This window comes from Capricornis sumatraensis, chromosome 3 (assembly GCF_032405125.1).
Source record: "Capricornis sumatraensis isolate serow.1 chromosome 3, serow.2, whole genome shotgun sequence".
NCBI classification, from domain to species: Eukaryota; Metazoa; Chordata; class Mammalia; order Artiodactyla; family Bovidae; genus Capricornis; species Capricornis sumatraensis.
Window position 1 is genome coordinate 71,028,328 of NC_091071.1, and position 24,541 is coordinate 71,052,868.

General features: G+C 39.4%; 3 protein-coding genes across 8 annotated transcripts in view; 2 read left to right on the top strand and 1 right to left on the bottom strand.

Moving 5' to 3' along the window:
• Positions 1-547: 547 nt before the first annotated feature.
• Positions 548-5,949, bottom strand: PHOSPHO2 (phosphatase, orphan 2). 6 transcript variants are annotated; one of them, XM_068969133.1, is made up of 5 exons: positions 5,862-5,949; positions 5,199-5,229; positions 4,018-4,189; positions 3,508-3,638; positions 548-1,299 (listed from the first exon to the last, which is right to left on the bottom strand). In XM_068969133.1, the coding sequence occupies exon 5, from the start codon at positions 1,271-1,273 to the stop codon at positions 548-550; it is 726 nt and encodes a 241-aa protein (XP_068825234.1). In that variant the 5' UTR covers positions 1,274-1,299; positions 3,508-3,638; positions 4,018-4,189; positions 5,199-5,229; positions 5,862-5,949. The 6 variants fall into 6 exon arrangements, with proteins under 6 accessions (XP_068825234.1, XP_068825233.1, XP_068825237.1 ...); XM_068969132.1 differs by lacking the exon at positions 3,508-3,638; XM_068969136.1 differs by lacking the exon at positions 3,508-3,638 and having other exon boundaries at positions 5,822-5,918.
• The window catches only part of CFAP210 (cilia and flagella associated protein 210), a 28,004-nt gene continuing 9,345 nt past the window's right edge, over positions 5,883-24,541 (top strand). Inside the window, exons 1-6 of the mRNA XM_068968452.1 lie at positions 5,883-5,960; positions 6,008-6,227; positions 8,911-9,137; positions 12,268-12,441; positions 12,537-12,730; positions 19,556-19,712. Of these exons, the coding sequence (XP_068824553.1) occupies positions 5,883-5,960; positions 6,008-6,227; positions 8,911-9,137; positions 12,268-12,441; positions 12,537-12,730; positions 19,556-19,712 (1,050 nt within the window). The remainder of the gene's footprint in view (positions 5,961-6,007; positions 6,228-8,910; positions 9,138-12,267; positions 12,442-12,536; positions 12,731-19,555; positions 19,713-24,541) is intronic.
• Positions 6,660-7,335, top strand: LOC138076053 (large ribosomal subunit protein eL13). The gene has a single exon (XM_068968237.1). The coding sequence runs from the start codon at positions 6,684-6,686 to the stop codon at positions 7,317-7,319; it is 636 nt and encodes a 211-aa protein (XP_068824338.1). The 5' UTR covers positions 6,660-6,683; the 3' UTR covers positions 7,320-7,335.

Consider the following 24,541-nt stretch of genomic DNA (forward strand, 5'->3'; position numbering starts at 1 on the left):
AACTAGTGAATTCTTATGTGAATTAAGAATTCAGTTATATTTTTAAGAGCTGTAACTGCTAAGATATACTTTGGAAATAAATACCTAAGTGAAACTATTCTCTCTGGGAAAACATTAAAAAATACAATCTATCTATTAACCATCTTTGGTAGAAACTACTAGTTGCACTTACCTCAATTTTGTACTCCATTTCCCCCCAATTTTTCCTAGGCATATGACCATCTGGAATAAAAGCTATTTTTCATCCTTCCTTGTAGTTAGGTATTGTGAGTTTTGGCCAATGAAATTTAAATGAGGTTGCAACCTTCTCTCTCACTACCCTCCTTGCTGGCCAGAATGTTGATGTGACAGATGGAGTCTGAACAACAATCTTGGATCATGAGTTGGAAGCCAAGTGCTGAGGTTGGTGGAACAAACAGACTTTGAGATACTAAATTCTGAAATTCTTTTAAGTGAGAGGAAAAACTTTTTCTTTTTTAAAGCCTTATTTGGAGTTTTATGCTGCTGTATCTAATCTTAACTGATACACATTTCAATTGTTGGCATATTATTCCTTTATTAGAAATTGTAAATAAGAAATTATTTCAACACCTGAGGACCAAGATACAACAGAAGATTCCATAGGCTCAAGATTTTGACACATCCTATAAAGAGTTTTGTGTAAAGCATATCCCTTCCGTGGCATAGCAATATCGTCCCTCTTTAAAAAAGTTACTGGACAGACATCATTTCCTCCATCACCTATATAAACAATTCGTGTATAATTCACTCCTTGTTGTAACTGCTCACCTACAAATTCTACCAAAACTACATTTTTGCAAAGATTTTGGGGGCACCGAGTACAAGAATGAGTGTGATGTTTTTCCACAGTGAGATGACCATTGCTATCAAATGCTGCTGGATTTGTAAACACTTTATCAAACACATCATGAAAATTGGTAGCTTCTAAAACCCAATCTATGAAGACTGAATTTGAATCTGAAATAATAATGCAGTCAAATTTATTCTTGTTCTTTTTTATAAAGTTTAAAAGTTCCACCATCCCTGGAGTGAAAGGCATTGATATCATTGCCCTCTTCATTTCATCTTCTCTTACACCTTCATCTCCCAAATACTTAAAGACTCTGCCCATGAATTCTGTCCAAAATCCCTTTTTGTAAGAATCTTGCAGTTCAATAGGAAGCTTTTTCTCTGGAGCACATTGTACAATCCAGGTGTCACTATTATCATCTATGATTGTATTGTCAAAGTCAAAAACCAACAAAATTTTCATGGTTCCAGAAACAGATTTGGGTTACCCTGGAAAAGAAGAAATATTATTTCCTAAACATATGTTGTTTTATGTATCTAGCTATGAGGTGAAGTGTGAAAGTATTAGTCACTCAGTCATGTCTCACTCTTTGCAACTTCATGGACTGTAGCCCCCCAGGCTCTTCTGTCCATGGAATTCTCCAGGCAAGAACCCTGGAGTAGGTAGCCATTCCCTCCTCCAAGGGATTCCCGCCCTGGGATGGAACCTGGGTCTCTCACATTGCAGGCAGATTCTTCACCATCTGAGCCACCAGGGAAGCCCAACCTAGCTATAGTTATCTATTTAACAAAACTCTTAATCTGCTAAAAAACAAAGGATGAATATAAACAAGTTAAAATGACCAAGCACAAGACCCACTATTTAAGCACTTTTTCCTAAGAAACAAAGTTTATAACTGAGTATGTTAAATGAATGGAAAACGAATATCTAAAAAGGATACTCATGATATTATTGTGTTCCTGAGGAAGTGCTTCTTTGAGCACTCAGAATTAAACGACAGAGCAATTCAACGAGAGAAGAAATTAAACAATTGTTCCCTTAAAGTTTAATTCAGAAAAGTTGTAAAATAAGGCAGGAAAAATGCAGGCCAATCATTCTTATTGTCTTTAAATTACTAACAAACTTATTAGTTTAAAATATTTACAATAATCTTCATACTAAATAATAGGTCATGTACAATACAGATTCTCTGTGAACTAACCAAAATTCTGACCACATTTGACATAATGTGAAATCTTGTAAACCTTAAATAACTTTTCTAAAAAGGTTTTTAGCTTGAAATCATTGTCAATGTTAATCAAATGGTTGCTTGATGCTGTACCTGAAATTCTCAAATTACTTGAACTGGAAGTGGATTAAATTCTCCCAGACTAGAAATAACACGTTAACAAAACCACATTTATTTATATTTCCTCTAGATAGTTTAACTCTGGAGTGCCGAATAATCTGGATATACATGAGCAATCACATTGCTTTTGATTTGACAATTACTCAAGTCTCTGTTTTCATTAAAAGATAATAAAGGTCATTAGCTATAAATTTCAAGAGAAAAGGAAAGAATAAACTGGTCATAGATGGTGTGAATGAATATCATCATGTAAAAAAGGTAATTATACAGAATTCCCAGGAAAAGCTGCAATTAATGTCTATAAACAAAAAAAAAAATTGTTTTTTAAGAGTAAGTTGTATTTTTTGAGATATCTGGACTAAGACATTGGACTAAAAACCTCACAATCTCACCACCTCATTTAACTGTCAGAAGCTCATTTAGTAGGAATTATTATTATCTTCATCTTAAAGATATGTAAGGGTTTCCCCGGTAGCTCAAAGACAGTAAAGAATCAGCCTGCAATGTGGGAGACCTGGGTTCAATTCCTGGGTTGGGAAGAACCCTTGGAGGAGGGCATGGCAACCCACTCCAGTATTCTTGCCTCAAGAATCCCCATGGACAGAAGAGCCTGGTGGGCTATAGTCTATGGGGTCACAAAGAGTCAGACGCAACTGAGCTTAAAGATAGGTAAACAGGAGCTCAAGTATTAAGTTGGTTAGGTATTAGTTAAATGGCAGAGCTAGAATTTGGATTCAAGTCTGCCTGATTCCAAAGTTCATGCTTTAGTAATACATTCTAGTGCCTAAGAAATAGAATAAAGACTATTCATCCATTTAAAAATAAAATATTAAGTAAGCCAATTTGATGAAAAGATGTTAAATATAAAAACACTGATTAATTTCAATGTACACACTAACCATGATATTGTATCTGTGATCTACTTTACAACCTTTATGAGGTTTTAGTAAGAAGTTTCAAAATGAAAAAAGAAATCAATTAAAAATAGAAAACATGATATTTATCTATATGTGAGTAAAGTGAAGTTGCTCAGTTGTGTCCAACTCTTTGCAACCCCATGGGCTGTAGCCTGCCAGGCTCCTCAGTCCAAGGGATTTTCCAGGCAAGATACTGGAGTGGTTTGCCATTTCCTTCTCCAGGGGATCTTCGCAACTCAGGGATCAAACCCTGGTCTCCCACACTGTAGGCACATTCTTTACCATCTGAGCCACACATGATCACATCTATATGTATTCTCTGGTTTATAATGATACATATCCATTAGTAGAAACTGAGACTAGAGCTTATGACTCATATACAAGTAAGCATTTTTGGTCTCTCAATTTAGAATATCTGGAGAATAACTAACCTAGAGTTTGTATCTCCTGTTGTACGCATTTAGATGGCATAAAATATTCTGATAGTCTGGATCCTTGAATCTCTAAATGTCTATCCAGGGGTCTCTAGCTTTCAAAGATTTAAGTGCAGAATTCACTTTCCCTAGAAACAATATAATAAATAACAATAAAGCACAGTTGACAATCCCATTAGGACTGCACCTAAGCACATTTTAAATTAAAATGCTTTTCAGGCATTCTGAGTTTATACATAATTTAAAAAATTTTTGCAAATGTAACTGGGTTGAAAAGTGTTTCAAGCCTAGACTTAATCAGCCACAAGTTACTAAAATCCCTGCAATATTAACCTCCAAGTAAGATGTATCATAAATCGGAAGTTAACAAAGTTCCAACTGTGTTAACTCAGTTTCACTGCTAAGTATTAATTTTTATCAACTGTACTTTTCCCAATTTCAGATCTTTTTCTATTAGTTTTTTTCCCCACCACTCAACACAAACCTTCAAAAAAAAAAAAAACTTACCCAATTTAGTATTTCCAAGACAATCTTCCTTCAGCATACAGCTTCGGTTAAATAGTCATGACTATCTTCAGCTTTAAACACCGGCCAGTTTCTAACCAACATTACTCCTATGCTATATGCAGGGGAAAAGAGTCTTCTGGTTTGGAGCAAGGGAATGGAGACTTCTTAAATTCTAAAATAGAAGTATTTAAGACCTTTTCAAATTTATGTTTTCTAATATGCTTTCTTTTACATCAGAAAAGTACCTACTGGCAATGGGAGAAATAAAATTTTGTTTAAACAAGAAGTTTAAATACAAAACAGGGAGTGTTATGTGAATATAAGTTCCAACAAGGAAAACTAGAAGCTACATACAAGAATAAGAAACTGCTTAAATAAGATATGCACATGACAGGCACATAACAGAACATTTATTTCAGCAGTAAAAGGTTAAAACGTTCAAATTAAACAAACAAGTCACAAAAGAGTGTTTACAGTATAATCTCATTTTTGTTTTTAAAAAAGAAATATCTATGTACAGTGGTAGCCTCAAATGCAGTTTCTATACTTATATTGTAATAAAGGTGCTCCCCCACCCCCAGAATAATTTAAGCTCTGTTTCAAAGTGCATATGCTACCTTCTTAATTTCACAACAAAGGGGGAAAAAAAGGAGTGGAGGTGTAATTTTAGATACACTTGGCTGTAAAGATCCATGGACCAGTTAGAACCAAGTACTGTTAAGTCAAATCATAACTGAACATTATGTCAAACTGGCAAATTACTGACACCAAATCTTGTAAGATTCAATACTTTTTGTAACCAATTTAGTTAAAATTCCACAGAATTTTTGTTGAGAGTAATCTCCTTGGGTCTCTAGTGGTTCTGCATACCTTGTAAGCAAGGTACTCACTGCCCTTTGCTCTGGACTGTTGTCTCAAAAATGTTATGTACAGCAAACCGTTTTGAAAGGCATGCATCCTAAGGCAACTGAGGCAAAATTACTGCTATTCTGGCTACTGCTGTTAATTCATCACCTATCTAGGGGGCTGCATCTTCTACAAAACTGTGGCAGGCCGAGTAAAACCTCTCGCTTGCCAGTTTCTGACTTTTTAAAAACTATGCTTCCAAAAACCCACCAATGTTATATGTGCAAAACTGTATTTCTGTCAACAAGTATTTTTATTAATCCTTTCACACTTACCAGCATTACGATGGATCATTTGATAGAAAACCTGAATAAAAATAGTACAACTATGTGTTAGAACTTTAGTGACTAAAAATCCTACCTCCCTTACCAAACTGAGCAACTCCAATTTGATGCCTAATGTGTAAGTGTCCTACCCAACTAGCTTGTAATCATTTGTACCTCGATTTGTTAGGAAAGGACCTTTTGAAATCAAGTCTGTATCTACTCTTAACAGGTTTTTGTGTCCTTAGAGGTCTGACTGGTCCTCCAAATACATTCAATTTAGTATACTGCATTTACCGAGCGATTAAAGATTTCTTAAAGGTCCTAACATGAATATTTCAATCCAAGTTTTAACATTCTGATTAAAAAAACAAAAGCAATTACGCCCCATCTAGCCCGGACCATGCCTTAGAAACCAAAGTATTTAAAAACAGATTTTCTGTCAATTAATTCTTGAGTATCCACAGTTAAGGGAGCCGGGCTTTGCCCTTCTTACTCCCGCGAGAAGGTCCGCGGGCCACACACGCCAAGCCCAGGCCTCGTTCTCCCACACACCTGCCCGGTACATCCCGAAAATAGGGGCTGGAACCTAGTTTGGTGTCGTTTCCCGCGGGGTAGGATGACGAGGGGAGCACCTGGCCGAGCGCGGCCGGGTCCCCAGGACTCCTCACTGACCCAGGCCAGGGATCCGCAGCCATGCTAGACTCGGCGCCGCTCCCGCGTACTCTGTCCTCCAGCCTCGCCCGGGTGCCGGAAAAAGAGGGCCCTCGACTCGCACACCCGGCCTCGACTTTCCGCGCAGGCGCAATCTCCTTCTCCAGCCCCATAGCCTACAGCTGCGCGTTCTTCGTTCCTCGGCGACGATTACCGTCACTTCCTGTGGCGTTGCTAAGCAACTGCGTGGTTTGGCGAAAACTCTGCCGCCTGGAGGCCGCGGAGCTTTCGCTTCAAATCGCCTTTCCAAGCTTGAGCACGCCGCGGGCACCTTAGGGATGCTGGTGCGATTCGGAAGGCGCAGTGGCCAGGCGAAAGAAAGCACGGGTGAGCTGAACTGGCCCATTCCGGCACAGGGATTGTTTCTGGTTCCCAAGCACGGGGGGAGAGGCGAGGGTACATTACCTTCTGAAACGGGCTCCACTATATAAAAACAGCACTGTGGGCATCGTCAGTCTCCTTGTGAATTAGACAGTTTTGACCATGGATGGTTGGGTAGGTGGGAAGTTTACAGAAATAAGGGTAGAGAAAAGAAGTCAGAAACTTAACAGTTGAGTAGCTGGTCTGGGTCTCAAGCTGCGCAGTTGCAGCTCCAAAAGTCTGGTGTTTGCTGAATTCTCTCGCACTTAAGCTTTGTTATTCGTTGAGTGACTTGGAATGTATTTTGGAAATATAAGTGACCTCATTAGAGTCTTAGCTCTACTGTGAACCTACTGAGTGCTCTTAGGAAAGTGTCTGCTTTCCCGGCCGTGAGCCCTCGGAGGAGGCCTTCCGGCCGCAGCCATGGCGCCTAGCCGGAATGGCATGATCCTGAAGCCCCACTTCCACAAGGACTGGCAGCGGCGCGTGGCCACGTGGTTTAACCAGCCGGCTCGCAAGATCCGTAGACGCAAGGCCCGGCAGGCCAAGGCGCGCCGCATTGCCCCGCGCCCCGCGTCCGGTCCTCTCCGGCCGGTGGTGAGATGCCCGACGGTCAGGTACCACACGAAGGTTCGTGCCGGCAGGGGCTTCAGCCTGGAGGAGCTTAGGGTGGCCGGCATCCACAAGAAGGTGGCCCGGACCATTGGGATCTCGGTGGACCCGAGGCGGCGGAACAAGTGCACGGAGTCCCTGCAAGCCAACGTGCAGCGGCTCAAGGAGTACCGCTCCAAACTTATCCTGTTCCCCAGGAAGCCCTCGGCCCCCAAGAAGGGAGACAGCTCTGCTGAAGAGCTCAAACTGGCCACTCAGCTGACTGGACCTGTTATGCCCATACGGAATGTCTATAAGAAGGAGAAAGCCAGAGTCATCACAGAGGAGGAGAAGAACTTTAAGGCATTTGCCAGTCTCCGCATGGCCCGTGCCAACGCCCGGCTCTTCGGCATCCGGGCAAAAAGGGCCAAGGAAGCCGCAGAACAGGATGTTGAAAAGAAAAAATAAAGTGCTATTGGCAACTTACGATAAAAAAAAAAAAAAAAAAAGGAAAGTGTCTGAAGGAAAGTCTCATTTTCTTCAAATCTAGAATGAAAGTAATGTCTCACCCTACGATATATACTCTGATATATCAGAGTGTAAAAATAATGCTATTTAAGATGCATTAACTCACATGACCTTTTATAAAAATTTGATTTTGTAATAGAAGTAGCTTAGAACACTTAAAGAACTCTATTAATTTCAGTGATTTTGGTTTCTTAAGTCTGTAAATTCCCAATTAATGTTCTCATGGTGACATTAGAAACATGGGAACTTAGATTATCTTCATGTCATTGCTTCAGTAGCAATCGAGTCCCTTGTGCCAAGTGAGAGCCAGCCATTCTCCCACCCAGTGGGCACTAGTGCATATTTATGCTGTGGAAAACTTAAGTACCAGCAGAGGATCACGACATGTAGGAGACAGTACTCAAGGGGCATGTACTGAAAAACACAATTGTTCTCACATATTCACTTTCTTGTATATGAAGTACTGCACTGGGAGTTCCCTGGTGGTGCAGTGGTTAGGACTGGATGCTTTCACTGCCTGGACTGTTTGCAATCCCTGGTGGAGGAACTAAGATCCCACAAACCTCAGGGAGCAAAAAGGAAAGAAAAAGTGCCATGTGAAAATATTTACCTGATAGATTAACTCTGGCAGTTGGTCCAGAAGTTTGCATCTGAGCCTCACTGCTACATTATATCTTCATTTGATACTGAGATTCCAAGAAGTTAAATAACTTGCCCAAGTTTACATAGTAAGGAATTGACTGAGCAAGGACTCAAATTTATGTCTTCTGATTTTTAAATCTTGTATCAGTTCAGTTCAGTCGCTCAGTCGTGTCCGACTCTCTGCGACCCCATGAATCGCAGCACACCAGGCCTCCCTGTCCATCACCAACTCCCGAAGTTCACTCAGACTCACGTCCATCGAGTCCGTGATGCCATCCAGCCATCTCATCCTCTGTCGTCCCCTTCTCCTCCTGCCCCCAATCCCTCCCAGCATCAGAGTCTTTTCCAATGAGTCAACTCTTCACATGAGGTGGCCAAAGCATTGGAGTTTCAGCTTTAGCATCATTCCTTCCAAAGAACACCCAGGGCTGATCTCCTTCAGAATGGACTGGTTGGATCTCCTTGCAGTCCAAGGGACTCTCAAGAGTCTTCTCCAACACCACAATTCAAAAGCATCAATTCTTTGGCACTCAGCTTTCTTCACAGTCCAACTCTCACATCCATACATGACCACTGGAAAAACCATAGCCTTGACCAGACAGACCTTTGTTGGCAAAGTAATGTCTCTGTTTTTCAATATGCTATCTAGGTTGGTCATAACTTTTCTTTCAAGGAGTAAGCGTCTTTTAATTTCACGGCTGCACTCACCATCTGCAGTGATTTTGGAGCCCCAAAATACTTTCCACTTAATCCCAGCTGTTCTTAAGATAACAAGAATAAAATTATTCTTTGAAACAACTTCCAGATAGTATGCCAATATAGAAATGTCTGTGAAAAATCGGTTAAACTTCTCTTGAAAGTTTTTAACTCATTTTTAAAAATTTATTAGAAATGAAGAACTGTGAAGAAGATCCAGTTCTCTATCCACCTCTTCTGCCTAGCAAAGTAGATCTCCGGCAGGTCACCATAATTCCACACAATGAGTGGGAAAGGATTCGAGATAGCCTAGACAGTTTGACCAGAGAAGCAGCATGCCTTCGCGCGGAAAGAAAAGCAAAGAAAGAAATGCATTTACGATCCCAAGAAGTGGTAAAACACTGGACTAATACGTACGCAGTAAGTATTAACCACCTGAGAGTACACGTGCACTGAAGACTGACTCTTCTTAGTACTCTTTTATAAATATTTCTAGGATGTAAAATAGCATTACAGTGCATTGAAACACATTTTCAACAGCTTTATTTAGGTATAAGTGGCATATAGTAAACTGGATATATTTAAAGTGTACAATTTAAGATTGGACGTGCTTATTTACCCCTGAAACCATTATTATAATCAAGAGAATGAACATATAATTGCCCCCCAGACAGTTTTCCTGAACCCCCATTTTACTTCCTCTCATTCCTCCCCATGCTTCCTCCAGTGTCTCCAGGCAACCACTGATCTGCTGTCTATTATGAATTTCAGACAATTATTTGGAAATTCTTTCATGTTTTGTATCAATTATTCATTTTATTGCTGAGCGGTATTGCATTGTATGGCTATAACTCAGTTTGTTATTATGCTCAGTTGTTGATGGATAGACATCAAGGAGATATTGACATTTGAGCTGCAAGAGAAAATAAAGACAGTTTTATGAATTTTACTTCTTTTCCATTCAGGGTGTCTTTTAGTTCTTTCTTTCTCTTTCTTTTCTTTTTGCCTTATTGTACAGGAATGGATGTTTGATTTTTAAAGTGCTTTTTTTTTTTTTTACTTGTCTCTGTTGACATAATCATGAAGTTTTCATTCTTAATTTTGTTATATGGTAAATTGATCAGTATTCAAACATTGAAGCAAGATTGTATTCCTGGGATAAATGTTTGCTGGTCATATGTTATCTTTTTGATGGTTTCAGTTTGTTAAAATGTTAATTTTTGCATATGTGTTCATGAGGGATATTGGTCTTCTTGAAATGATATTGGTGGTCTTGAAATGATATTGGTTTTCTTGAAATGTCTTTGTCTGGTTTGGATATAAGGGTGATGCTGGTTATTGTTATGATGGAGGATTGTGCAGAAACACAGGTCTTGAAACTGAGGAACCAAGGAGCTTCTTGAGGTATCCAGGCAGCTTCTTTTCCTCTGTCTCTGATTTGTCTGTCATTCCATCTTTTTCTAGAATGATATATGTCTTTGCTGTGTCCTTCTCTGTGCATCTGTAAGATTCTCTACCTAAGAGGTACGTAACCTGCATTTTAGTGCCATGTACATGAGTGGGAATCTGCTTCAAAGTGGGGAGATGTCCTCTGACTCCTTTTATTATCTCACCTGGGGAGAAATGCTGGGAAAAGATATTCTTATCCCCCTACAGCACTTGCCTGGATCACTGAGGAACTGAGAGGCAGAATTTTTTCCTGTTTTAAATTTTTAAAACTCTGTGCAAGCATAATATCTGCTTAGAGAGTTCTCACTTTTCCCTACCCCCCCAACTTTGCATATTTCCTCACTGTGTTGCAAGGTACATTATCTATCTTTGGGAGGGGACACAGAAGGTTTGTCTTTCCTTGCTTTAGGAACAGTGTTCATAATTTATGAATCCTCTTTTTTCTAAAAGAGGGAAGAGTTACATCATGACTGATATCATATATGTAATATAATATGTGACATTCTGAAAAAAGGCAAAACCTACAGGGAAAGAAAACAGATCAGTGATTGCCAGAGGGTACAGGTTGGGGGGAATAGTTGACTCTAACAGGACATGAGGGGAGGATGGAACTGTTCTATAAGTGACTATGCATTTGTAAAACTGTATGCTAAAAGAGTGTATATAACATATACTGTAAAATATTTGATTTTAGAAAAGCCCTTGGTCCGTAAATAGATGGAAGTGTGAAATATACTCCCTGTTTGTTTTTTTTTTCCAGAAGTACCACACTACACCTAATACTTTACACTTTCATGGGTGTTAAAGAAGAAAAAATATGTAGTAAGTGTAGTAGAAACATAATAATAAAAACTGCAGTATAGGCACAGGGATTGGCAAAATGATTCATCAGTAGAGAGAGCCTGGAAGCAATCCTGTGTTATACATGGGAGCCTGCCAAGTGCTAGAAATGTCATTGCAAGTTAGATGGAAAAAGATGGAAATTCCATAACAGATACTGAAATAACTGGCATATGGAAAAGATGAAATTATATCCCAATGGTACAGAATATACAAAAATGAATTTCAGCTGGATTTAAGACCTAAATGTGGAAAATGGAACATTTAAAAATAAATCATAGGATAGCTTCAAGGTTTCTGGGCTCAAACGGTAAAGCGACTGCCTACAGTGTGGGAGACCTGGGTTCAGTCCCTGGGTCAGGAAGCTCCCCTGGAGAAGGAAATGGTAACCCACTCCAGTATTCTTGCCTGGAAAATCCCATGGATGGAGAAGCCTAGTAGGCTACAGACCATGGGGTCGCAAAGAGTCGGACACGACTGAGCGACTTCACTTCACTTTCAAGATTTTCTTAAGATGTAGAAAATATGACCCATAAAGGAGAAAATGACTTCATTGACACGAGACATTGGCTACCTCCTTAGGGGTGTAGGAGAACATGTAAAGTATGCTGTTGCTGATTTTTTAAAGGGCTTCCCTGGTGGCTCAGTGGTAAAGAATCCGCCTGCCCATGCAGGAGACACGGTTCCATCCCTGATCCAGGAGGATCCCACGTACTGTGGAGCAATTGAGCCTGTGCTCCACAACTATTATTGAGCCTCTGCCCTGGAGCCCGGGAGCCACAGCCGCGGAAGCCCGCACGCCCTGGAGCCCGTGCTCCCCAGCAACGGAAGCCACCAATGAGAAGCTCACACGTCACGAGAGAGTAGTCCCAGCTCACTGCAGAGAAGAGCCCTAGCACAACCAAGACCGAGCACAGCCAGGAATAGATAGATAAAGAAAGGGACAAAAGTGGCAATATTATTTATTAAATATAGAATGGAATTACGGAAATAAATGTGAGAAACTAAGGTAAGTGTTTATCTTAGGGATTCCAGGATTGGAGGGAGAGTTCCATTATATACTTTTATAATATTTTAGATTTTGAACCATGTAAATGTATTACCTAAAAAATTGAATTAAAGATTAGCTCATAAGTATAACCTCCTATTTATTAATGGTATGTGCAAATACAATACTCAGGGAAAGCTCTAATTATAATGTTAAATTTTGTAAGGTTAAATTTCAGAATGAAAACAGACTACTGCTTTTATCTTTTTGTAGGGGATGAAAGAACAGAAACTTGAAGCCAAGAAGAAGCGTGATGAAGAAATAGAAGCAGAAAGACAAATTCTTGATATAGAAGAAGCAATATACAAACAAGGAGAAAGGAAAAAGGCCATTGAACTTGCAAAGCAATACCAATTTTACCAGACAGAACGAGTGAAAAACTTTCATGTACTACTTGGGTTTTCTTACATTTTATGTATATTTAACACATCTGTCTATAACTAGACTTCATTTTCTTAAAATATTTTAATTTTTTTTTGTAGTCAGGACTTCTTCTTAGTAGAGTTATGAAAGAACGGGATGCACAGATTGAATTCCAAAAGAGTAAAATAAAATCAGATAAAAAATGGGAGGAACAACTGAAACTCAATGTTGAAAAAGCTTTTAAAGAAGAACGAGAAAAAGCAGAAAAACAACGCAGAGAAAGAGTGGCTCTTGCTAAAGATCACTTAAAACAGTATGTATATATAAATTACCTTTTTTTGTACCTTTTTCTTTTTCTCATAAAGATACAGCTTTTTTTCTGATTATAAAAGTAACATATGCTGATCTACTTAGTAAGTAGAAAAAAAATAACAAGAAAGAGGTTAAGAATCACTATTACTCCTTTGGTGGCTTAGTCGCTAAGTCGTGTCTGACTCTGCGACCCCATTTACTTTAGCCTCCCAGCCTCCTCTGTCCATAGGGTTTTCCAGGCAAGAATACTGGAGTGGGTTGCCATTTTCTTCTCCAAGGGATCATCCCAACCCAGGGATCGAACTTTGGTCTCCTGCATTGCAGGTGGATTATTCCTTTATCCAAAGATAATATATTAGTTACAATTGTTATAATAATGCCACACAATCTAGTGGCACTCAACAGTAAACATTTATTTCTCATGTGTGTATGGTGGTTTGGGCTTGGCTGGGCAGCTTCTCAAACTGTAGGACAGCTGGGTTTGCTTGTTACTGCAGGAAGGGCTCTGATCCTATTCCATGTGGATCTCATTTTGAGGTCCAGGATGGAGGGACAGCAAGCACCAGGGGAAAATTGCTTTTATGGTATTGACAGATGCTAAAGAATTAGCTTGCAAGCAAATGGCCAAACCCAAAGAGAGTCAAAGGGTAAGGAAATACACTTGGCCTACCATGAGTCTCTAGTCACATCACTGTGCTGACTTCAGTGGGACAGAGCCATAGACTTAGAATGGAAGTGAGGCGTGAGGGAGTCTGTCTTTTTGAACAATAATTGCCGGGGTCCAGCCCCGGTGGAACCAGGGTAATTCGAAGGAGAGACGGATAGGCGAGGGAAAAACTTATTTATATAGAAATATAAAAGAGATTAAGAAGAAATAGTGTAGTAGGAAAATTAAGTGGAGAAAGGAGGCTGAATGACTTGGCTTACGGGGAAGACCAATAAAATCTCAGGACAAGAGATTTGCACCATCTACATTGGGTCACTGGCGCCCACTTGAATATCGAAGGGTGCCCCGCCTTAGGCTCCCTTTCGCGCGGGTCTTAGAAGCCAGGACAAGTAAGTAGACTTGGTGAGCCGCCCCGCTCCAGATGGGAATTCACCCTGAAATTAGAGTAAAGAGGAGAGGGAGGGAGAGGGAGAAAAAGAGAGAGAGAGAGACACGGGGGGAGCCAGATTCCCAAGAAACTAGGCCGAGAGACTAGTCCGAGAAACTGGTCCATCCTTTATTGTTCAGAAGGCCTTTTATACTTTTGATAAAACATGGAGATCAATGGGTAACACAAAGTTATGCAGCGTTAGCAGCCCAGATTCTTATCAAAAGCCAGGCTTTTCTCTCTGCATACCTAGTTGTATACACAAATCTTAGGTAATTTACATCATCTTCCGGCCAAAAGGGCCAATTAACATTTTACAGTCCTTTTCTGATAAGGTTTGTCAACCAGAAGGCTTATTTGTGTTGATCTTCCCAAACTCTGGTGCCACTCTCAGAAAAACACTAAATAAAGTTACATTCTTACACAGCAAAGATACAGCAATTTATAACAAGTAAAAGGAGTACAGTGATTTATAACAAAAGAAAAGTAATTAAGTTTTAGTCTAGTGTTGCTAACATCAAAACTACTATGTATCTTTTTCCATATCCTGTTTACATTGATTAACATTCTCCCAGGTGCCTAAAAGATAAAGAATATGGAGGCCTGGCAGCAATCATTGAGTCAACAGTGAAATCCTGTCACCAATATGATTTTTAGCTCTTTAAAAAATGCTCTGTATCTTTAAGATGCTTTTAAGCTTTGTGCCTCTCACAGTTGGGGGGCTGTAAGCAATTCACAAGCTGTAAGAGGTCCGGGGGAACCTGTTAGGCAAGCTAGAGAGCAATCAGAAGGGGTTAACTGAAACATCCCTTTCAAATGCAGAAGACTAAAGCCCTGATTTGACTTTTTCCAGCAAATATCAGAAGAGTGGAAAAGCAGGCAGACTCTGGTCTTGGTGGGGTGGATGCTCAGGAAATTCCAGGGGGAACCCCTGAAGCCTGATCACGTCCTTGCGTTTTGTCAGGCTTCCTTCTGCATGACCTTGTCACGGGCAGGATTCCTCACGCTGGCCCCCGGCAAATAATTTAATCCAACACAGTAATTTGTTATTGTCTTGGTATGTAGCCATATAGATTTTTTTGATGATAGTGGTAGACAGGGTCTCATTCACTGAAGTATAATTTATATTTAATAAAATCCACTTTTTAAAAAGCATATTGCTGGGAATTCCCTGGTGGTCCATTAATTAGGACTCTGTACTTTCACTGCCAAGGGACTAGGGTTCAATCCCCAGTTGGGGAACTAAGATCCCGTAAGTCATGCCCTATGCCCCCGCAAAGCATACTGCTGTATAATCACCTCCAAATCAAGATGTAGAACACTTGACTGCCCCCCAAAATTCCCTCATGCCCCTTTGCATTAAGTTCGGTCCCCCACCCTTGGCCCTTGGTAGTCATTGACCCACTGATACAGACTTTTTTTCTGAGCATGTATGCTCACATTCTATAAAATAACACTGGATCCACACTATTGTTTTACGGAATGTTTTCTTCACACACCAGTAGTCTCTGTGCTCAGTCTTGTCTGACTCTTTGTGGCTCAGAGGACTGTAGCCCACCAGTCTCCTCTGTCTGTGGAATTTTTCTGGCAAGTGTACTGGAGTGGGTTGCCATTGCCTACTCTAGGGGATCTTCCCAACCCAGGGATCAAACCTGTGTCTCCTGCATTGGTAGGCAGTTCTTTACCACTAGCACTGCCTGGGAAGTCCCTAGTATGTCATGAAATCTTGCCATGTTGGTAAATGGAAATCCAAGCTGATTTTTTTTAACCTAGCTATTACTGTACATATGGAGAGAATATTTGGGTGCTATTGTACTTACTTTTCTAAATAACTGATGCATGCACATAGGAAGAGGCACAGAGGGGATTCAGTGAAAAGTCTCTTCCTCATCCATCAGCCACCCTGTGTGAGACCATTTTCCTCATACTATAGTTTAAATGTATTAATATATACATTGTATTAATGTATCAAAAAATAAATAGTACTGTTTAAGGACATTTTTACCATTTTTAAAGAAAAAATATTTTTATACTTATTACATCATTCATTCATCATTATTTTTAAATATAATTAAATAAAATAGGATATAAATTAAAAATCACCAGAAATGCTGTGATCCAGATTAAGTACTATTAACATATGAGTGTATATTCATCTGCTCCTCAAAATTTTCTTTTAAATTTCATAAACTATGAATGAATAATCGGAGAAGTCAATGGCACCCCACTCCAGTATTCTTGCCTGGAAAATCCCATGGATGGAGGAGCCTGGTAGGCTTCAGTCCATAGGGTCTCAAAGAGTCAGACACGACTGAGCGACTTCACTTTCACTTTCACTTTCATTCATTGGAGAAGGAAATGGCAACCCACCCCAGTGTTCTTGCCTGGAGAATCCCAGGGATGGGGGAGCCTGGTGGTCTGCTGTCCCTGGGGTCGCACAGACTCGGACATGACTGAAGTCACTTAGCAGCAGCAGCAGCAGATATTAATTTATTAGACATATTGCAGATTTTTGTCATCAGTATTTGGAAAATATGGCCTATTTTATTGTTTGTCTTCAATTAGTATGAGAGTCTGCCTGTGACTCACAGTCGGCATGATGAGTGAGGACAGGGCAAATAAGGGACTCTGTGATGCCAAAATCCCCCCAAAGAGGATTTTTGATCAACACCCTTAAAAAAATTACTGTAAAGACACTTTAAAAATATAGATGAGGTTGATTACATCAGGGAAGTCCCAAATGTAAGCTGCTTGAGGGCAGGAACGTGTGTTGATTGGCTGGACGGGATGTGTGGATGCCTACACACAGACACCTCAGGCTGGAGCTGTCTTGGCAGTATGCTGAGAATCGACTACCAAACGTGGGCAGTCAGAATCTGTGATAAACCACTGATGGTGCATGCTCCTGGTGGAGATGGTAGGGGGACTGAGGCTGTGGGTTGTACAGTTCAGTTCAGTTGCTCAGTCATGTCTGACTCTTTGAGACCCCATGAATTGCAGCACTCCAGGCCTCCCTGCCCATCACCAGCTCCCAGAGTTCACCCAAACTCACGTCCATCCAGTCGGTGATGCCATCCAGCCACCTCATCCTCTGTCGACCCCTTCTCCTCCTGCCCCCAATCCCTCCCAGCATCAGAGTCTTTTCCAATGAGTCAACTCTTCACATGAGGTGGCCAAAGTACTGGAGTTTCAGCTTTAGCATCAGTCCTTCCAAAGAAATCCCAGGACTGATCTCCTTCAGAATGGACTGGTTGGATCTCCTTGCAGTCCAAGGGACTCTCAAGAGTCTTCTCCAACACCACAGTTCAAAAGCATCAATTCTTTGGCACTCAGCTTTCTTCACAGTCAAACTCTCACATCCATACATGACCACAGGAAAAACCATAGCCTTGACTAGACGGACCTTAGTCCGCAAAGTAATGCCTCTGCTTTTCAATATGCTGTCTAGCTTGGTCATAACTTTTCTTCCAAGGAGTAAGCGTCTTTTAATTTCATGGCTGCAGTCACCATCTGCAGTGATTTTGGAGCCCCCCAAAATAAAGTCTGACACTGTTTCCACTGTTTCCCCATCTATTTCCCATGAAGTGATGGGACCAGATGCCATGATCTTCGTTTTCTGAATGTTGAGCTTTAAGCCAACTTTTTCACTCTCCACTTTCACTTTCATCAGGAGGTTTTTTAGTTCCTCTTCACTTTCTGCCATAAGGGTGGTGTCATCTGCATATCTGACTGAGGTTATTGATATTTCTCCTGGCAATCTTGATTCCAGCTTGTGTTTCTTCCAGTCCAGCATTTCTCATGATGTACTCTGCATAGAAGTTAAATAAGCAGGGTGACAATATACAGCCTTGACGTACTCCTTTTCCTATTTGGAATCAGTCTGTTGTTCCATGTCCAGTTCTAACTGTTGCTTCCTGACCTGCATATAGGTTTCTCAAGATGCAGGTCAGGGGTCTGGTATTCCCATCTCTTTCAGAATTTTCCACAGTTTCTTGTGATCCACACAGTCAAAGGCTTTGGCATAGACAATAAAGCAGAAATAGGTGTTTTTCTGGCACTCTCTTGCTTTTTCGATGATCCAGCGGATGTTGGCAATTTGATCTCTGGTTCCTCTGCCTTTTCTAAAACCAGCTTGAACATCTGGAAGTTCACAGTTCACATATTGCTGAGCCTGGCTTGGAGAATTTTGAGCATTACTTGACTAGTGTGTGAGATGAGTGCAATTGTGTGGTAGTTTGAGCATTCTTTGGCATTGCCTTTCTTTGGGATTGGAATGAAAACTGACCTTTTCTAGTCCTGGGCCACTGCTGAGTTTTCCAAATGTGCTGGCATATTGAGTGCAGCACTTTCACAGCATCATCTTTCAGGATTTGAAATAGCTCAATAGGAATCCCATCACCTCCACTAGCTTTGTTCGTAGTGATGCTTTCTAAGGCCCACTTGACTTCACATTCCAGGATGTCTGGCTCTAGGTGAGTGATCACACCATCATGATTATCTTGGTCATGAAAATCTTTTTTGTACAGTTCTTCTGTGTATTCTTGCCACCTCTTCTTAATATCTTCTGCTTCTGTTAGGTCCATACCATTTCTGTCCTTTATCAAGCCCATCTTTGCGTGAAATGTTCCCTTGGTATGTCTAATTTTCTTGAAGAGATCTCTAGTCTTTCCCATTCTGTTGTTTTCCTCTATTTCTTTGCACTGATCGCTGAAGAAGGCTTTCTTATCTCTTCTTGCTGTTCTTTGGAACTCTGCATTCAGATGCTTATGTCTTTCCTTTTCTCCTTTGCTTTTTGCTTCTCTTCTTTTCACAGCTATTTGTAAGGCCTCCCCAGACAGCCATTTTGTGTTTTTGCATTTCTTTTCCATGGGGATGTTCTTGATCCCTGTCTCCTGTACAATGTCACAAACCTCATTCCATATTTCATCAGGCACTCTATCTATCAAGATCTAGGCCCTTAAATCTATTTCTCACTTCCACTGTATAATCATAAGAGATTTGATTTAGGTCATACCTGAATGGTCTAGTGGTTTTCCCTACTTCCTATAAGTCTGAATTTGGCAATAAGGAGTTCATGATCTGAGCCACAGTCAGCTTTGTTGTGGATTGTACAGAGCTGGTGCTAAATCCAGATCGGAGCTCTGCAGTGAGGAGGCTGCTCAGGGATCTCTGAAGAACTCACAGGCAAGCTTGTGAGAGAACCAGCACTTGATGACTCATCAGTCTGAAGGCATCAATAGTGTTAGCTAGGGCGAGGATAACAGCCAGAATGGCCAGCAGGGTAAGGAAATCGTTGCCTTTCTTCTATCAAACCCTATTTTCTAAGGGGCAAGGTCCATAGCTTAGATAGTGTCTTGCAGTGCTGAAGTGGAAAAGCAGAAGGGATTAGGGACTTCTCTGTAACACAGTGTCACCATCTCAGCATACTGTCTGTTGTTCAGTAGGCTGGTTCTTTCTAAAGGAAAGAAACATTTGAATCTGGTGTAGGGCTTAATTTTGGTGAGTAATGAAGCAAATTTGAAGAAAGAAAAATAACTGGCAATCCTGGGATAACCAAGTTTGGATTTGGTTTTTATCACTGCTCTTTACCTATCTGTTCTTGTCCCCAAAGAAATCCAGAAGTTTTCTTTTACAGCTTCAAATCATCCCAGTAAGAATCTAATTCATTTCATTAAAATATATTGTATTTTTCTGCTTCACTCTGTTTTAGTTGTTTTGTTTTTTTTCTTTAGAATAAAAGAACATGAAGAGGAAGAAGAAAAAAGGAGGAAAGAGGAAGAAAAGGATGCTGACGAAATAAAACGACAGAACTCACTATATGAAATAGAAATGAAAAAAAAACAAGGAAAGAAAAAAGAAGAGATCAATGAAAGCAGGAGGCTATTTTTTGTAAGTAGATATTACTCAGAAATGTATCTCTTCAAGAAATGTACAAAGTCCAATGCCTAATTTTCAGTATATGTTTTATAAACAATAGTGGAGTAGAAAACAAGTTTACTATTAAGTTGGGTTTCTAGGTATAGTTGAGGGGAACTATATTTGCTGTTGTTTCACATGTATGTACTATTGCTTATGAACAAGAATTAAGAGAAGGAGACTTTTTGTCCAATGAATTTTCTTATCTTTAAAATGAGAGCTGTTACAAGCAATGAATGGGGTGATACGTGTTCAGTATCTGCCGCACTATTAACTTGTGCTCCATCAGTTCAGTTCGGTCGCTCAGTCGTGTCCGACTCTTTGCGACCCCATGAATCGCAGCATGCCAGGCCTCCCTGTCCATCACCAACTCCCAGAGTTCACTCAGACTCACATCCATCGAGTCTGTGATGCCATCCAGCCATCTCATCCTCTGTCGTCCCCTTCTCCTCCTGCCCTCAATCCCTCCCAGCATCAGAGTCTTTTCCAATGAGTCAACTCTTCCCATGAGGTGGCCAAAGTACTGGAGTTTCAGCTTTAGCATCAGTCCTTCCAAAGAAATCCCAGGACTGATCTCCTTCAGAATGGACTGGTTGGATCTCCTTGCAGTCCAAGGGACTCTCAAGAGTCTTCTCCAACACCACAGTTCAAAAGCATCAATTCTTCGGCACTCAGCCTTCTTCACAGTCCAACTCTCACATCCATACATGACCACAGGAAAAACCATAGCCTTGACTAGACGGACCTTAGTCCGCAAAGTAATGCCTCTGCTTTTCAATATGCTGTCTAGCTTGGTCATAACTTTTCTTCCAAGGAGTAAGCGTCTTTTAATTTCATGGCTGCAGTCACCATCTGCAGTGATTTTTGGAGCCCCAAAAAACAGTCTGACACTGTTTCCACTGCTTCCCCACCTATTTCCCATGAAGTGATGGGACCGGATGCCATGATCTTCGTTTTCTGAATGTTGAGCTTTAGGCCAACTTTTTCACTCTCCACTTTCACTTTCATCAGAAGGCTTTTTAGTTCCTCTTCACTTTCTGCCATAAGGGTGGTGTCATCTGCATATCTGAGGTTATTGATATTTCTCCCGGCAATCTTGATTCCAGCTTGTGTTTCTTCCAGTCCAGCGTTTCTCATGATGTACTCTGCATAGAAGTTAAATAAGCAGGGTGACAATATACAGCCTTGACGTACTCCTTTTCCTATTTGGAACCAGTGTGTTATTCCATGTCCTGTTCTAAGTGTTGCTTCCTGACCTGCATACAGATTTCTCAACAGGCAGGTTAGGTAGTCTGGTATTCCCATCTGTTTCAAAATTTTCCACAGTTTCTTGTGATCCACACAGTCAAAGGCTTTGGCATAGTCAATAAAGAAGAAATAGATGTTTTTCTGGCACTCTCTTGCTTTTTCGATGATCCAGCGGATGTTGGCAATTTGATCTCTGGTTCCTCTGCCTTTTCTCAATCCAGCTTGAACATCAGGAAGTTCACGATTCATGTATTGCTGAAGCCTGGCTTGGAGAATTTTGAGCATTACTTTACTAGCATGTGAGATGAGTGTCATTGTGCAGTAGTTTAATAATTGTTTTAGGGTTGTTGTAATTTATTTTGTAATTTTTAACATCCTTTTCTTTATAAAGTTAGTTTTTATTCTTAAGTAACATATTCGTTGTTGTTGTTTAGTCGCTAAGTTGTGTCTGACTTTCACGAAGTTACATACATACAGATTTAAAACATCAAACATCACAAATCGCTTAGAGTAGCAGTCCTTGCTCTACTTCGTCTGCTTCTTGGAATATTATATTCTAAATAATCCACATATTTTAAAAAATATATTAAGCTTTAAGATATGTATCTGGATTTATCAATTTTAAATGTTTTCTGTCTCTCTGTCCTAAAGAGGATTTAGCTCTTTTCTGATACTACCCTCTTCTCATTCTCTTCTCCCTAAATAATCAGGGTATAATTTTAGTTTAATCATTATTATGATTAAATGAATATTGTTCATCAAAGAGTTAATACTATGACTGTATTTTTTGCTTCCATAAATATGCTTCTGTGATTAAAATAATTGTCATTGTTTTCATTTGCTTTAAAGTTGTACACCTCAATTTTTTCCATATGTTCCATGTTCTGTCAAATGGATGATACTAGTTTTCAAGTGTTCAACTAAGTAATATTAAATTATCTATGTTATTGGTTTTGTTGGTACTCCCACATCCAGAGTCCCTGCTCTTTAGGCCTGCTGCTCAGCTGCCACTCTGGGCCTTCCCTGTGCCAATTTCCTGGGTCACAGCTCCTATTTCCTCAACCTTAAGCCTTTCTCTTTCTTGGTTTATTCCTTCATCTTGCTGAAATACATTTTTGAGTAGCTTCTGAAGAAAGGCTATAGTGGAGGTGAAATTTTTGACTTCTTATCTGGAAAGGTTATCATCTAAGGTAGTGCTTGCTTTATAGTTTGGATGTAGAATTCCAGGTTCAGAATTCAGAGTTGTGTATTTAGAGTTTCTTAATCATCTAGCTTTCAGTGTTGCTATTGTGAAGTTACATCCCATTTATGGTCTTCATCTTATGTGTGTAAGCTACTGTGTTTGGCTTTTTCTTTCCTTCTCTCTGTTTCTCTGAAAGCTCTCAGAGTCTCTAAGATTTCACAGGGACATACCTTGTGTAGGTCTTTTTCATTTTGCTAAGCACTCAGTTGATGCTTTAACCCATAAGTGTGTCAAGTTTTGTTATTTCTTCTATAATTTTGTCCCTTTCTATTTTGTTTTCTCTGTTCTAAAACCCCTCTGGACTTTCTGAAGTGATGCTGTAATTTTTAAAAAATAGTTTCTCATATTATTAGTTAGGGTACAAGCATATAACAGAAAACTCAAAATGAAAAATGTAAAAAATTACAAAATAAATTGCAATAGTACCTTAAAAATTAATCCTTTATTTGAAGAGCAGAGCTAATCTTTTCAAGGCTGATATGATTCCTCCAGAATCAACAAGGAATGAGACAGCTTTTCTTTTTTTGCCTTCCTATTCTCAGAACAGAGGTGGCTTCTGTTCTCAGGATTGCTTCATGGCCTTGAATAACTGCTGGAGCTCCCCTTGTCCTGACCAGACTCCAGGCAGCAAGAAGAAGAAAGGATGAAGGACAGAAAAGAGTGTTCTAACTTTTCTCCTTTTAAGGAACTTTTTCAGAACTCCCATTTAACAATTTCCATTAAATCTCATTGGTTGTAATTTAGTGACACCTCGCTGAAAAGAACGCTTGGAAATATAGTCTTCTAGCTGAGACTGTTGCCACTCTGAACAAAATCTGGGTTCTGCTACTTATGCCGAAGGGAAGAAAGACTCTTCAGTAGGCAGTTAATTATTCCTCCCATTTTTGTTTTTTTTTTACTTTAAGAGTTATCCCCAACTTTGTCTTCTAAATCTTCTATTGAATTTTTAATTTTAGTGATGAAAGTTTTAATTTCAAAGTATTATAGAATACCAGTAATATCATTATTCCTTTTGCATGAAATCTTATTCTTGGTTCATGAATATAATATTTTTATCTCTCCAAGTCACTTTGGAATAGGACAGACCTGTTTTGAATGCTAACTTGGCTTCTTACTAGCTATGTGACCTTGAGCTGAGGCTTTCAACTTATAAAAAATCAGAATTAACTTTTAAATTCTAGTCTTTTCTTATTATAAAAATCCTTATGAACATTACAGTAACTTAGAAAGAACAGTAAAATAAAGCTTTTAAGAAATAATTCAAAACAATCACTTTTAAGAGTTTGATATTTTCATTACCTTTTCATGTCTACTAATCTATCTCCTAGCCAGATTACAGGCTTTTAAAAGTAATATCCCATAAAATAGAAGAGTACTTAAGCATAGTAACCTTGAGTTATAAATATGTTGGAATAATAAATAATTGCACCTAGTAACTTTTACCTTGAATTCACTTCTACTTTTTTTTTTTCCTTTTCCCCTTTTTTTTTCTTTTTTTTTTAAATTAAATTTTATTTTTTTTTACTTTACAATACTGTATTGGTTTTGCCATACATTGACATGAATCCACCACAGGTGTACATGAGTTCCCAACCCTGAACCCCCCGCCCATGGTAACAGAAGCACGGATCTGCCTGTATATCCGGGCTGTTGTGTTTAAAGGCACCTATTATTGTGATGGCTGAGGTCAGGTAGTAGAATATGTGCTGATATGAACAGATTTTTATTTTTGTTTAAAAAATGACCTAGTTTAAAAATTTTTATCAGAATATACATCTGTATAATTTTTTGTATATGTGTAAAAAGAAAGCCTAGACAAGAAATTCGTTTCAGAGTAATCAAGCCTGGTGGGTGGAATTAGGCATAGGAAGAGAGTAGATGTGGTAGGAAAAATTTTACACTGTGTGTTTTAAAAATATTTTAAATTTGTAAAAAAAAAAAAACCAACAACAACAACAAAAAATTTGTATAGCATATATTAACTATTCAAACATTAAATGAGATTATATATATTTACTATATTTTTAAATTATATTAATAGTATTGTTTTAGATTACATAGTTGTAAAGAAATGAGATATTTGAAAAGAAATACAGAAAATTAAGATGTAAAAGTCATCTATAATCTCATACCCTAGAGACAACTACTGTTAACATTTGACGCATTTCTTCCAGTTATATATTCAGTATAAACTTATATGTGCATGGGAAACTAAAATACACTATGGTAATGCTTTATATTCTGCTTTTTCCTCCTAGTTACTGATTGTTATTTATATCTTCCAATGTCCTGAGAGCATAGTTTAACTGTT